The sequence below is a fragment of the Gopherus evgoodei genome, chromosome 7 (genome assembly GCF_007399415.2).
Source record: "Gopherus evgoodei ecotype Sinaloan lineage chromosome 7, rGopEvg1_v1.p, whole genome shotgun sequence".
In the NCBI taxonomy this organism is placed as follows: Eukaryota; Metazoa; Chordata; order Testudines; family Testudinidae; genus Gopherus; species Gopherus evgoodei.
This window is the reverse complement of record NC_044328.1, coordinates 59,008,302-59,022,836: the sequence shown is the minus strand read 5'-3', so window position 1 is coordinate 59,022,836 and position 14,535 is coordinate 59,008,302. Positions and strand designations below refer to the sequence as shown.

The 14,535-nt window shown below is 45.6% G+C and overlaps 1 protein-coding gene across 1 annotated transcript; it reads left to right on the top strand.

Annotated features, from left to right (window-relative positions):
- The first annotated feature begins 3,898 nt into the window (after window positions 1–3,898).
- On the top strand, window positions 3,899–12,166 carry EXOSC3 (exosome component 3). Its single transcript, XM_030569703.1, has 4 exons — window positions 3,899–4,829; window positions 8,174–8,323; window positions 10,049–10,200; window positions 11,710–12,166. The coding sequence occupies exons 1-4, from the start codon at window positions 4,434–4,436 to the stop codon at window positions 11,909–11,911; spliced, it is 900 nt and encodes a 299-aa protein (XP_030425563.1). The 5' UTR covers window positions 3,899–4,433; the 3' UTR covers window positions 11,912–12,166.
- Window positions 12,167–14,535: the final 2,369 nt, after the last annotated feature.

Below are 14,535 nucleotides of genomic sequence, written 5' to 3'. Positions count from 1 at the left end.
GTATTGAAGGATGTTTCCTTGGGGTATTTGGGTGGCCTCTTCCATAACTCAATCTACTTCTCTGGTGGAGTGTCCTTGTTTGGTGATGGCAGTTTTAAGTGTGTTAAGGTGTATATCCTGGACTTACTCCTCGCAGCATATTCTGAATGCTTAGCTGTAGGTAACAGATTTCTTGATGCATATAATATGAAAGAAGTAGTAGAAAAATAAAGACACAATGGAATGAGAAAATAAACAAATAATTCTTACAAAGTTAAATATAAGCATTATCAAGAGTTAAGTAACTAGATAGGATTTCTGCTCATCTCAGAGAGTGCAGAAAATTGTAGGTGGCGGTGGTTAGTTATTCTCCAGGAATGAGTGCCATTGAATGAAACTTTGTCAATTGAAGTAGAAGAGCAGAAAATTGATCCTGCAAGTGAGAGATTTTCAATGCCATCATCAATTAAAGGTAGTGGCAATGATGATTTAAGTCCCCATTTCAGGCCTTTGAGCAACACCTCAACAGTGTTTTCTATGAATCACAAAATGATTTTTATAGGGATACTTGGCTCCAAAAGGAGAACTAAGGATCACATAGATGTGATTTAACCATACACTAAACCCAACTGTTGCATATAGGTACAAAATGTAAGAGCTGAATGTATTAAAATTCATGAATGAAATGAAATTGTTCATGCCTAGCTGCTTATAGAAAAGTAACAGTATTCTTTGCCTGCAACTCTTTGCTTATCATTTCATAATGGTAAAATAATTACTCCATGTCATTGTAAACTTGTGGAGTAATTCTGTTTGTTTCAAGTGTTAGCTCTTGTACAAGTAAGGGCTGATGGTGTTTGGCGACATCCTGGCACAATTATATCAACATAGCACATCCAACTGTCACACATTCAATGCATTTGAGGAGCAATTGTGCCATAATGTTACTGAGATCGCTATTAAAGGTTTGCTGCTGCTATAACATAACAGCAGTTATCATGTAAGTATGAATCTAATTGTACTGATCTTTCTTACCCAATGAAGAGTCAGAGGCTTTAGGACAGGGGTGGCCAACCTAAGCCTAAGGAGCCAGAGTTTACCAATGTACATTGCCAAAGAGCCACAGTAATTCATCATCAACCCATCAGTTTCCCCCTCCGCCAGCGCCTCCCACCCACCAGCAGCCCCGCCAATCATTGCCTCTCCCTCCCTCCCCACACCTCCCAATCAGCTGTTTCCTGGCATGCAGGAGGCTCTGGAGGGGAGGAGGAGGAGAAAGGGCACGGCAGGCTCAGGGGAGGGGGCGGGAAGCGGTGGAGTGAGCAATCCCGGCCCATTGGAAAGTTGGTGCCTGTAGCTCCAGCCCCAGTCGGTGCCTATAAAAGAAGCCACATACTAACATCTGAAGAGCCGCATGTGGCTCCGGACCCACAGGTTGGCCACCCCTGCTTTAGGAGATAGTGCCATGAAATATGGGCTGTTACTTGAAAATTGCTTATTGTGATAGATATGGCAATTTCCCACACATCCTTGGGAGACCTTATTGAATTAAATTTAAGTATCTTTTGAGTCCATTCTATTTAGTGCAAAATGTATGATTGTGGGCCAGGATTACATGTAACCTCTCCAGAAAGGAGATGTGTGGCCTGGGAGTTCAAAGGACTATACTGAAAATGTGCCAAATAAGAATGAACCTTGGGACAGTAAGGGTGAAGTGGATTTCCTGGAGAATACCCAAGGAGAAGTTAATGCAAATTCCTCACCTCTGGTTATGCAAAATCCCAGCCTTTTGAAGCTACACCTTGAGGTGTGGGTCATTGCCTGCTAATTACTTGTTCCCAGAGACTGGAGATTAAAAGCCTGAGCTATATAAAGAAACAGCTGAACTGCTCAGCCAGGAGTTCTAGTTCTGAATCTGAGGGCTTGTCTACATCAGAAAGTTGCAGCGCTGGTGAGGGAGTTACAGCGCTGCAACTTTGAAGGTGTACACATCTGCAGGGCACCATCAGCGCTGCAACTCCCTGTTTGCAGCGCTGGCCGTACTCCCGTTTTGTCTCGGGTGTAGAGGATCCAGCGCTGGTGATCCAGCGCTGGTAATCCAATGTAGACACTTACCAGCGCTTTTCTTGACCTCCGTGGAAGGAGGAAGCCTCTGGTAATCAAGCTGGTCTCCTTTCCCGGTTTGCTCTCTCGTTCCCGGAACCCCGAGCAAGCAGGTCTCCTTCCCTGCGGTTTGCAGGGTGGCTCCGGGAACGCGAGAGCAAACCGCGGCGAAGCTGGTCTCCTTTCCCGGTTTGCTCTCTCGTTCCCGGAACCCCGAGCAAACAGGTCTCCTTCCCTGCAGTTTGCTGGGTGGCTCCGGGAACGCGAGAGCAAACCGCGGCGAAGCTGGTCTCCTTTCCCGGTTTGCTCTCTCGTTCCCGGAACCCCGAGCAAGCAGGTCTCCTTCCCTGCGGTTTGCTGGGTGGCTCCGGGAACGCGAGAGCAAACCGCGGCGAAGCTGGTCTCCTTTCCCGGTTTGCTCTCTCGTTCCCGGAACCCCGAGCAAGCAGGTCTCCTTCCCTGCGGTTTGCTGGGTGGCTCCGGGAACGCGAGAGCAAACCGCGGCGAAGCTGGTCTCCTTTCCCGGTTTGCTCTCGCGTTCCCGGAACCCCCCTTGAAGCCGCCCAACAGCGCTGCAGTGTGGCCACATCTAACACCACTTGCAGCGCTGGTTGCTGTAAGTGTGGCCACTCTGCAGCGCTGGCCCTATACAGCTGTACTAATACAGCTGTAACAACCAGCGCTGCAAAATTTTAGATGTAGACATGGCCTGAGACAGGTATGAACCCAGTTGTGGATTTTTAAGGATTGACACCTACTAGAGCCTGTGGCTGGAGCTGGGGATGACCTCTGGTAACCATTTTAGTACGTGTAGGTTATTTCATTATTTTCATGTTTTCTCTTTAATGCTGTCACTTAAGATTAAACGTACTTGCTTACAAAGAGCTGTGTGGTAACTTGTAACTGCTGGCAATTCATGGTGGCATAGATAACATACACACACTGCCTTCCCACCACGTCACAGTTTCAGGGTAACTGCACCTGTATTCCCAATTCATGGCCCACCAAAGGCACTCACTTGAAGATTTCTGGCTCCTTAGCCATCACCTGTCCTGGGTGGAGACCCCCATCTCTCTCCCTCCTAACTGGGTTTTTTTAATATGCTTTACACTGTGATATTCTCAGCAAGCCAGACTGCCGAAAAAGGCCAGTGTCTGCACTTTGCTTTTCTCTTCACAGACTATGAACAGTGTAACTGCCGGCAATTAGAAGTTACCACACAGTGCTTTGAATTCCTAGGCTTCACAACACATCTCCACCCTCACAGTCCACAATAACATATAAAAGTTGCATTTAATACAGTGGACCCCCCCCCCCAAAGATACTGAATTAAGTTTAAGGTAAGTCTTCCAGAAAAATACAGGAAATTGCTGTATCTGTCACACTTACATTTTAGTAGTATATGATAATAATAATGTTATTTTCTTCAATATTCTGGATGTTCACGTGACATTTCTGATCTGCAAATAAACTCTTGGGTTTCTTTTTAAGATCATGGTAGTTTTTTGGGTTATTTTTGCATAATTACAATAGGCCCTAAGAGTTATATTTCATATTTCTAGTCCCACAGGAGCATCATACAAATAGGATGATCACACTCAGTAGATTATAAGCTTTGTAATGATACCTTATGTACCTATTGAATTCTGGGAAGATTGGCAGGTGAATTTCTAAGTCAATATGATATGATTGTACAATAACCAACCACCTAGTATTTTTTTTATTTTGGCCAGGTGATGTCGCCACCGCTTAACAAGCCAGTGGCAGATCAGTCTTATTCCGTTTTTTCATTCTAAGTCCAGTTTTCTAGTTCAGAATTTAGTATTTATGTACCCGAGTGAATTATTAAAATATTAGAGAAAAAACTGGTCTGTATATTTCAAATAGAACCAGTCAACCGTAACGAGTAAGCACTTTTGACTACAGCCAGGCATCCGGGAGCTGGTCCTGCAACGTGTCGCACGGGGCAGACCCCCACCTCCGATCGCAGTTTTACTGTGAAGTCCGGGCACGGGGGGAGTGACGCGGAGATGGAGACTGACTTCACAGGCTTAGTAGCCACTTATGGCTACACTGAGGCCCATGGTTGGTGCCTAGCAGCACAGGTGTGACACAGGGCAGGGCCAGGCCCTTCGGCTGCACCAGCCCAACGCTCCTCGCCTGCGCCGCCGCCCTGGCAGGAGCCGCAGCGAATAGGGCAGGGCCCTCGCGCGCACCCCCAGCTGGGACAGTTCAGAGTGACGGACACCCCCGCTCCTTTCTCCCCAACAACAAAACTGCGCCGCCGCCGATCCCGCAACTGCATAAGCGCCAGCAGCCAGCAAAAGCTAGTTGTGCGCCTGCGCACGGATATGACGCACACCCCGCCGGTTGTCTGTGCCTTCTGCGCGCGCGGACCTTGTTGCGCACGCGCGTTAGGCTCAGGGAAGTTGGCCGGCCTGAGGGAGGGCCTGACCCTGACCATGGCCGCGGCAGAGACTGGGGCGCTGCCCGTCGAGGAGCGCGTGGGGCAGGTGGTGCTGCCGGGCGACGTGCTGCTGCTGCCCTCGCACCCCGAGGCGGATGGGGAGCGGCTGTGGCTGGGCCCGGGCGCCGCTCTGCCGGGCCGGCTGGTGTGCGGGCCGGGCCTGAGATGCTGCGGGGCCGGGCTGCTGGTCACCAAGTGCGGGCTGCTGCGCCACCGCCAGCCGGGCGGGGCCGGAGGCGGCTCGGGCGGGGCCTACTGGGTGGACTCCCAGCAGAAACGGGTGAGAGCGGCGGTCCCGGACCTGGCGAGGGCGGGCCGCAGGCACGAGGGCGGGTGGCGCTGAAGAGCGGGGGTGAGCGCTGTGGGTGCCTTTCCCCCGGTGGGCTCCGTGCGACTGAAGCCCGGGGGAGCTTGCTCCGAAGCTCACCCTGGCTGGGACGGTTCCTCTCTTCCTTCCTCTCGCTCCACTTTCTCACTCTCCAGGAGCTGCAGCTGCCGTCCTCTTTAAAGCTCTCAGTGGCACCCTTCATTCAGCGCTTCAGAGGCGCAGAGCCGGAGTGGAAACTCCTTCCATTGCTTTTCTTGGGAATTGCGGGGCTGCAGCCAACATCTGGTGTCCGTTTAGTCCCCGTCCAGTCCCCGTCCACGCACAAATTACTACTATTCTTTGCCATTAGTCAATGGCCTGATTGACTACAGTCTGTTTAGGATGCGACTAATAATCCCCGATTTGAAAGCTAATGTGGCAGGGATCAGTTCTTCTAAGGAGTTATGCACGCTATTACTTTGTTGTACTGGTGTCACCCACTACTGTGTTCTTGTAATAACTAATCCTACCATAACACTGTACAATTGTACATCCAGTGGTGTACATAAATTGCTGTTCAAGGCAGGGTGGTCCCTAGCCATTTGGGTGCTCTAGACAGCCCCCAGGGCCTCCCCCCACTGTCTGGGAGGCAGGAGCAGGGGGTACTTTTGTGGGCCCCACAGTCCCAGAGTGATCTAAGGGATTAGCGGGGGGCCGGGAGCAACTTTCTCTGCTTCCCTCATCCTGACCCCAGTCCTGTCGCTTGGTGGAGGGGGCTTGAGGGAAGGGATCTGCCCACACTCGCTGGAAGCGAAGTAGCCCGGCCCCCACCTGCTCCACGCTGCCAGCTCCTAGCCACAGTGCTCCACATCCTGCTGCAGGTGAGTCAACGGGGAGGGGGGACCCTTTCCCCAACCCCCCCGCTCCTGAGTGACACGTCTGGAGCTCAGGCCACGTTGCTCTGCTTCCCAGCACAGGTGAGTGTGGGAGGTGTCCTTTCCCCAACCTCCCCACACTCACCAGCGGTGGGAAGCGGAGCACCACGGCTGGGAGCTGGCAGAGTGAAGCAGGCTGGGGCCTGGTTGCTCCACTTTTCGTCGCTGCTAGGGAAGGGACCTTTCCCCAACCCCTTGTCCCCCCAGCGATACGGCTGGGGCCGGGGCAAAGGAAGTGGAGCAGGCTGGGCCCGTTGCTCCGCTGCTGGTGAATGCAGGGTCTCTAGGGGAAGAGGTGGAATGGGGATAGGACGAGGGTGGAGCAGCGGGGAAGAGTAAGAGGCGGGGCGGAGGGAGTTGTCCAGGGCCCCACACACTCCTAGAGATGGCCCTGCCCCTTGAAGTGGGTGCAGAATAGGGCTGGTTGCTGGGGCTGCACGCAGCTGCCCAGGACACCATTAAATTTGGGGCAGTTTGGTGCCCCAAGTTTCATGGTGCCCTATGCAGCTGTGTATGCTGCATGTATGCGTAAGGATGGCCCTGGTGCCAGGGCCTCATAAGTACCAGGGTTTGGGCATTAATTTACACTTACATGGTTTCTCCAGTGGTAGTAAAAGTGGGAATGCTACTGTATACTGTATACAGGATTTTTCTGCCCTTTGCTGCGTTCAACAAACCAGCTAGATATGTTCCCTATTGGGTTGAGTGTTGCAATAGGTAGCTGAGAAAGCTAGTGTTATCACTGGTAAAAAATACACTGTTGCTGGTAAGAATGGGAGATTTTTTTCTTCTTTGTGCCAAAAGTGTGGGAATCCTCTCCAGCATCTAAGCTTACCAAGAAGACTTAACTGTAACCTCATCTGGAAGGTAGCGGGCTGAGGAGGTACTAAAATAACCATACGTGGTGCAGGCTGCAGCAGCTGATGGGACACTGTGGGATAGCTGGCCAAAATTAGGCAGAGTTGCTAATTACAGAAATAGAAACATGACCCTAATGGCTGAAAAGTTGCTGTATGGTGGCAAACTGTTAATGATGAAGCTGACTGTGACCCTGATTGGTTGCAAACTCTCAGTTCTAGTGGTAATGTGGACGAGTCCTCCTAAAAGAGAAACCATCCAAATATAGACCCATGTAATGTTCAGCTCATTGTGCTGCCATACTGAAACAGTATCTTTGTGATGGGTAAATTGTTGTAGTTACCTTATTGGAGAGTTAATGCTGAAAATTAATGAAAATTTAAATTGCCCTACTGATTATTTTGCTAATCAGGTTAACAGAAATTTGTAGATACAATAGAAGTTAAAAATGAAGACCATTACTTTTAATCTATCCTGTTACCTTAGGGTTAGGGTTGTTCGTTATAGCATCTTTACCAATATCTTGTCCAATTTTATATGTCCCTTGTGAATTTCCTGTCACTTCCTCTTAGAGAGAGACACAATCAGGATGTCTTTTCTGCACTTATTTTTTTGCAGTCTTATTTTATAGTGTTACTCTAAGGCCTTGTCTTCACTGTAGCCCTTGTTAGTTTGCTCATTACTGTATTCAAAGCTAGGTTAGTTCCAGTGAGAGTGACCACCATGCTGGAAAACAACACTGGAGTTACATGGAGTAATTGGATTTGCTACTGATGAGACTCTTGTAATTTGAGCTGTTGCATTCACACTGCATTACTAGATTCAACATCACCCAAGCATCAACCCACCCACTTCCTCAGCGGGCCAGCTAGCTTGAGTTTAAAGCAACAATTAACTTCAGCTAGAGATTTGTGTGTGGATGGAAGTCAAGTTAGGTAACTCTTCATCTAACTGCTGTGAAGACACACCTTTATGGTATGTTTACACTGCAGCTGGGTGTGTGCTTCCCAGTTCAGGTAGATAGCTGTGCTAGCTTAAGCTAATACACTAAAAATAGAAGTGTGGCAGCAGCTAGTCTCCTGAGTACATACCCAGAGTCTCTCTTATTATTGTAGCCTGTGCCACCCTGGCCACACTGCTATTTTTAGCATGCTAGTTCAAGTAGAGCTAGCGTATGTGTCTGCTCGCACTGGGAAGCGTGCTTCTAGCTGCACTGTAGAGTTACCCTTATTTATAAAGACTGTGAAGCCCTAATCTTGCAAATGCACATGCTTAACTTTTAGGAATAATCCTGTTGAAGTAAATAGACCTACCTATGTATGTAAGTATTTTCAGTGGGGTCTGTGCCTTCTAAAAATAGAAGTTCATTTTGATACTGTATCAAGATTTTTTATTTTTTTTCAGCAACTTTTATTTTGCAATTAAGTTTGGTCATTCAGCTTCTTTGTACACGGTGCTTGTGTGTGTATATACATGTAAAAAGATATATTTATTTCTTGTACACGTCTTTGTTTTAATTTTCAGTATGTCCCAGTCAAGGGAGATCATGTGATAGGCATAGTGACTCTCAAGGCAGGTGACATATTCAAAGTGGATGTTGGTGGAAGTGAACAAGCTTCTTTGTCCTACTTGGCATTTGAAGGTGCAACCAAAAGAAACAGACCAAATGTGCAGGTAATGTTCTTCTTTTATATATTGGCAATATTGAAGCCTTTAAAGTATTGTATTTTCACTTTCTTGCAAAGTGACAATTTAAAATATACTCAAAGATTTGCCTGTATCCCTCAGTCATAAGATGTTCTGATATGTGAAAGATTTTCCATGACATATACAAACTTCTTTCTATAGTGGCTTTGTTCCCTTCCCTTTCTCCTAGGCCTTTATGTTGGGCTATGGCAGAGGAATTCAGTTACAGATCCTGGATTTTCTTCTTTTGATCACTGACTACCACAGCAATAGGTGCCAGGCTTTGCTATTCATTGTACAGAGGATGTTGCAGCTGTATCTTTTCATGATATCACAGGCAGAAGATGGCAGTTCTATGATAGAATAGCCCTTCAAATAGAGTCTGAGATCAGTTTAGGCCTAAAATTCACATTTCATAAATCAGGCTCTTATGAAATGTGACTGTCACGCTGTCTGGAGTAGCTCCTGACTGTGAGTACCTATCTCAGGACTGACTGTCAAACCGAGTAGACCCCCCCCCCCCCCAAATGATGTGTTCTATAATTAGATTTCACCAAACCAGTGACAAATGTAAACTCTTGGATCACTGCAACAGCCTTACCAGGGAATCAGACACTCCCCTTAGACTCTCCAGTCTGTCTTGCCACCCAGACAAGCTGGACTAATGGTCACTTACACCAAAAGTCACTCAATGTTCAGGTTGCTTGGTTGCTTTCAGTCCAAGAGACATTTATCCCAGATAATTTGGTATCCAAGATCTTATATCAAAGACAATGCCTGTAGCCAATCCTGTAATAAACTCTCTAAAGAGTTGTTAATTAGGAAAAAGAAATGATAGTTACTTACAGGTTAAAGCAAGTAAGTTTGTACATATAAAAGCAGCAAAGAGTCTTGTGGCACCTTATAGACTAACAGACGTTTTGGAGCATGAGCTTTCGTGGGTGAATACCCACTTCGTCGGATGCTCATGCTTCAAAACGTCTGTTAGTCTATAAGGTGCCACAAGACTCTTTGCTGCTTTTACAGATCCAGACTAACACGGCTACCCCTCTGATACTTTGTACATATAAATTAGTTATAACCTAAATACCAAGAGTATGAGAGCTGTAATGATCTGTCAATTCAAAGTGTCCTGCCCTGCGGATCTCTGCCTCAGCTTAGACTGTCTGGCCCTGTCAGAGTTCAGACAGCAGAGAGGGAGACAGAACATTTTCCTGAGACTTTTTATTTCCTTCATTCAGCTTCCAAGTCCAAAGGATGAGCTTCCTTGCCCATAGCATTTCCAAGATGGGATAGGGCCATTAACTAATCTATTGTATCTCAGTGTTCATTGTTGGCCCATCTGATTTTGATAGCCCTACTGGGGGCCGGGGGGGAGATGATTCCAGTGCCTGGGTTCAGAAGTTCAGTGCAAACATTTTCAATGCTATAAAGAAAAATGTAAATATTTTCTTATAGTATAGAACAGGGGTTCTCAAACTTCATTGCACCGCAACCCCCTTCTGACAACAAAAATTATTACATAACCCCAGCAGGGGACCGAAACCTGAGCCTGCCTGAGCCATAGGCGCCAACTCTGGGGCTGGAGCACCCACAGGGAAAAATTAGTGGGTGCTCAGCTCCCACCGGCAGCCAAGAACCTAGGGATGAGTTTAACAAAAAGATATACAGACGTGATACAGTTCTCTGAACATTTCCCATCACTTGTTTTAGGTGGGAGATCTTATTTATGGTCAATTTGTTGTAGCCAATAAAGACATGGAACCAGAGATGGTCTGTATAGACAGCAGTGGAAGAGCGAATGGAATGGGAGTAATTGGACACGAAGGCCTGTTGTTTAAGGTTTCTTTAGGTCTAATAAGAAAGTAAGTATTACAATTTTTAACTTCCCAGGAATGAGAGAGAAGCTGAATTTTGTCAATTTTTTGAGCTGTGACAGATGAGTGAAAATCTTTGGCCTTGGCTACACTGGCGCTTTACAGCGCTGGAACTTTCTCTCTCAGGGTTGTGAAAAAACACCCCTGAGCGCAGCAAGTTACAGCTCTGTAAAGCGCCAGTGTAAACAGCGCTGTAAGCTAATCCCTACGGGGAGGTGGAGTACCTGCAGCCTTTATCTTGATTGGAAACTGGTATGCACCCTAATATTTAATGCTGTAGCATTGGATGTCCATAGCCAGCTGTTCTGAGCAGTATGACAAGTGGAGTAACAGATGTGTATTATATTGTTCTTAGGGCATATGTTGTCAATATTATTGCCTGACAAAGTTATTTGATCTTTGTGATCCTAAGTTTGTAATCTGCATAAAAATATAATATAGTATACCAGAAAGGGAAATGAATGGTTTGTACTTATTGTATTTTATCAATAGATGTCACAAAACTAAAAATGCTCCTCTCTCTGTTCCTCAACTATAAACTGGCATTTTAAATTAATAAGCCTCTGGTATGCTTGCTGCTTCCTTGAGAAAGCTGTACTCTAACCATATTCTACTGTAAACTTTACCTTTTAACTTTAATAGGTGGTGGTGTATTGAAGTGGACTTTTTTTTTCCACTTGATCTTGTTGCTACATTATTTAGAAAATATTGTGAACCCAATCCATCAGAAACTTGCTTTTGTCACCTGTGGAGGCCAATCATAAATTTGCTATGAACATACTCAGTCTTCAGTGGTAGAGTAGAATCTGTATATAGCAACTCTTCTGAGAATAGCATCAGTTCCTTGAACACGATCTTCACACAGCCTTCAGTGGCATTCTCAAGCATCCTTAGAAATCTCTCTTCCAAAGAGAACCAAGAAGAGGACTGTGAAGAAACAAACAAATGAAAAATCAGTTTCCTCCCTCCAAACACTGCAGGGGATGAGAGAAGGGAGGGGCAACAGCAGAAAGACACCCTCTGTTTAAAGATTTTTTAAGTAGCACCTCTCTTTCACATACAGTCTGGATGAGCTGTTCTAGGTTAGAATAAATCCTGTTTACTGCTCAGTCACAAATGAGGAGCTAACAATCAGCTTAATTAAATCTGGTTCACAGACACTAGACTGTCTTTATTATGATTGTTGCATGGTGTCACTGCAGGGTGATTTTTCTTTAATTTAATTTTAACTCTTAATTTCCTCTTGGTTTGGGAATTTTTTTAAATTAAACTCATACATGAGCACTAAACAAGAAATTCAGAATGTTACAGTGTTATATTACGATAAAGTTTGAATCCATGCTTTCAACTCAACTCAGCCTTAACTATTGAAGTTGCTGCAGATGCCTTCATACTACTGGTAGTATTAGCAGTGGTCCTGTTATTGACTAGCAACACTGAAATGTATTTGTTACACAACAATGTCTTCTTCTGACATGCCTTTTACTTTGTTTTCAGGCTTTTAGCTCCCAATTGTGAAATCATTCAGGAATTGGGACAACTCTATCCTTTTGAGATAGTGTTTGGAATGAATGGAAGAATATGGGTAAAGGCAAAAACAATTCAACAGACTTTAATTGTGGCAAATATCTTGGAAGCCTGTGAGCACATGACAGCAGAACAAAGAACGCAAGCATTTGCCAAACTATCGGAGAGGTGATGTAAAGAAAACATCTTGGGTTCATTTCAATCTTTGCAATGATTGTAATATTTTTGTATTCAGATATATATTAATAACTCATTTTTAAACTTTGTCTCTCTCCCTTTTAATATTTTTACCCACCTGTCCCTCTTTCCCGATCCCTCAATCTGTTTAGTCTTCTGCATTCTAGAATTCTCCTCACTTTCTTAGCAGCAGTGTTTGACTAAAAGATTACATCTATTTGTTTCATAATAAAGTCTCTCACAATAAAGAGTTGTTGCAGAGCACAGTGATTTTTGCCACACATAATTCAGTAGTAACACTAATTCTTACATCAAATGAGAGCAGAAAACTCAGTTGATCACCTACACGCATTTGGTGTTACTTCCACGAAGAGATTCTGTATATTGCTTTCTTTGCTGGTTCTTCAAACTCATCAGTGTTTTAAGCCTTAATATATTAACTTTCAAAGAGCCAGTTCTTCTGCCTTTCTTAACAAAAGATCCAGATGGCACAGGCCAAATGCTAAAATAGAAGATGAGGAAGACACGAGGATGGAAGTTCACATTTCTTTAATAAGCTACGTGGGAAGTAAAGCACTAGAAATGACATACTGAACAAAAAAACAGTTGATCCAGAATTACATGATGGTTCAAACATCCTTTAAAGAATAAGCCAATTAGTCCAAAAGACAAAATCAATTACTCCATATTCCTAGAAATATGTGGCTAGCAATAGTTAAGTGAAAAGATTACACTGTAAAATACATAATCTTATGCCGCAGTGATTAGTAAGTGTCCAAAATTGTTGTGATTATAGTGCTGTATACCCTCCCCCATGGGGAACGCATTATGCCCTGAGGCATATTTGGTTACCATTATCTTACCATACACAGCTGCAAATAGTGTTGGCCATAAAAATTATTCAGCTCTATTTGAATTCTTTCCAGGAGCATGACTCAGTCTTCTATGGAAGTAAATTCCACAGGTTGGATATACCAGTGCTATGTGAAGTATTTGTTCTAAACTTGCTTGCCACTGAGTGAGTGACTGTCTTGTTATCAGACTGCATAATCAAAGGACCATCGGTTTTCATTACAACCTGCTGTTATCTCTTGTCTTGCACTTAAATTGTATGTTCTCTGGAGCAGGAATGGTCTTTTTGTTCTGTTTGTACAGTGCCTGGCACAATGGGGTCATTGTCCCTAATTGAGGCTGCTGGGCATTAGGATACTACTACTACTAATGTTAAATACCTCTGAATAACTCATGGGGGAACATCACTTCAGAGCCTTTCTCAGACTCTTCTACAATTGTCCCTCATCCTGCAAGTTTGTGTTAGCTAAAGCTTACTAATTCACAGTCATTGGTTCCATTACATACCAATCTGGTGATGTATAAGCCTTAGTCATTTTTATCCTACAATAATATGTTCAGAAGCATGCTGAGTCAATCATGCTGCATACATGACTCCCTCTCTGGCTTCCAAAAGATAGGGATTTGGAAAACGCCCTTCTTCAGCTCTTGGCCCTGGTGGCCAAATAAGAAATGAAATTCAAAAGTTCGCAGGGCTTTTCCTGTCTACCTGGCCAGTGCATCGGAGTTGAGAGTGCTGTCTACTACAAGTTAGATTGAATTTAGCAGCGGTAGATCGATATAACCCTGTACCCTTCCACACAACAGAGCCATTTTTATAGACTTAAAGAGCTCTTAAAATAGATTTCTGTACTCCTCCCCGATGAGGGGATTAGCGCTGAAATCGACCCTACTGGGTCGAATTTAGGGTAGTGTGGACGCAATTAGACAGTATTGGCCTCCGTGAACTATCCCAGAGTGCTCAGTTGTGACCACTCTGGACAGCACTTTCAACTCCGATACAGTGGCCAGGTAGACAGGAAAAGCCCTGCGAACTTTTGAATTTCATTTCTTATTTGGCCACCATGGCAAACTCATCAGCACAGGTGACTGTGGAGTCCCAGAATCGCAAAAGAGCTCCACCATGGACTGAACGGGAGGTACTGGATCTGATCGCTGTATGGGGAGACGAATCCATGCTATCAGAACTCCATTGTAAGACTGAAATGATTAAGTGCAGCCAGACACCAGGGTGGTTAGAAGAGCACAGCAGGGCATGCTGCGCATCAGAGAAGCTTTGAAAACCAGTTTCATGACTGGCCAGGCTACGGTCAGGAGCATAGCTAGTGGGGAAGCGGCTGCTTCCTCACTGAGCACAAGTGGCGCCTTGTCAATTTCTTGGTGCCTTTGTACTCACCCAGGGGAGTGATTTAAAAAAAGACACCACCCTGGTACCCCAGCAGGCGTGGGGGAAGAGGGAAGCACAGGGTTGGGGTAGTTGTAGGGGCACCCCCTAAAATGGCATGCAGCTCGTCATAGAAGCAGGATGCCTGGGGCTCTGACCTGGAGCAGCTGTTGCCTCTCTGGTTCTGTGGTAGGCTTGCCTGATATTTCAGGCAGGACTGAATCTCCATTAGACGAAACTTAAAGAAGGGAATGACATGGAGTCACTCCCATTTATGTCCAGGTGCCCCCAACTGACCACTGAGACAAGCCAGGAGCACCCATGTCTGCCCAGGAGCTCCCAGCTGACCTCACCGGGGCAGCCAGGAGGAACCAGGAGACAGC

What these genes read in the sequence shown, in the direction of transcription:
- EXOSC3 (XM_030569703.1), top strand. Translation starts at nt 4,434, where the DNA reads ATGACGCACACCCCGCCGGTTGTCTGTGCCTTCTGCGCGCGCGGACCT. An exon ending in GAAACAGACCAAATGTGCAG is followed by an intron (nt 8,324 to 10,048) that starts GTAATGTTCTTC and finishes CACTTGTTTTAG; the next exon opens with GTGGGAGATCTTATTTATGG. An exon ending in TCTTTAGGTCTAATAAGAAA is followed by an intron (nt 10,201 to 11,709) that starts GTAAGTATTACA and finishes CTTTGTTTTCAG; the next exon opens with GCTTTTAGCTCCCAATTGTG.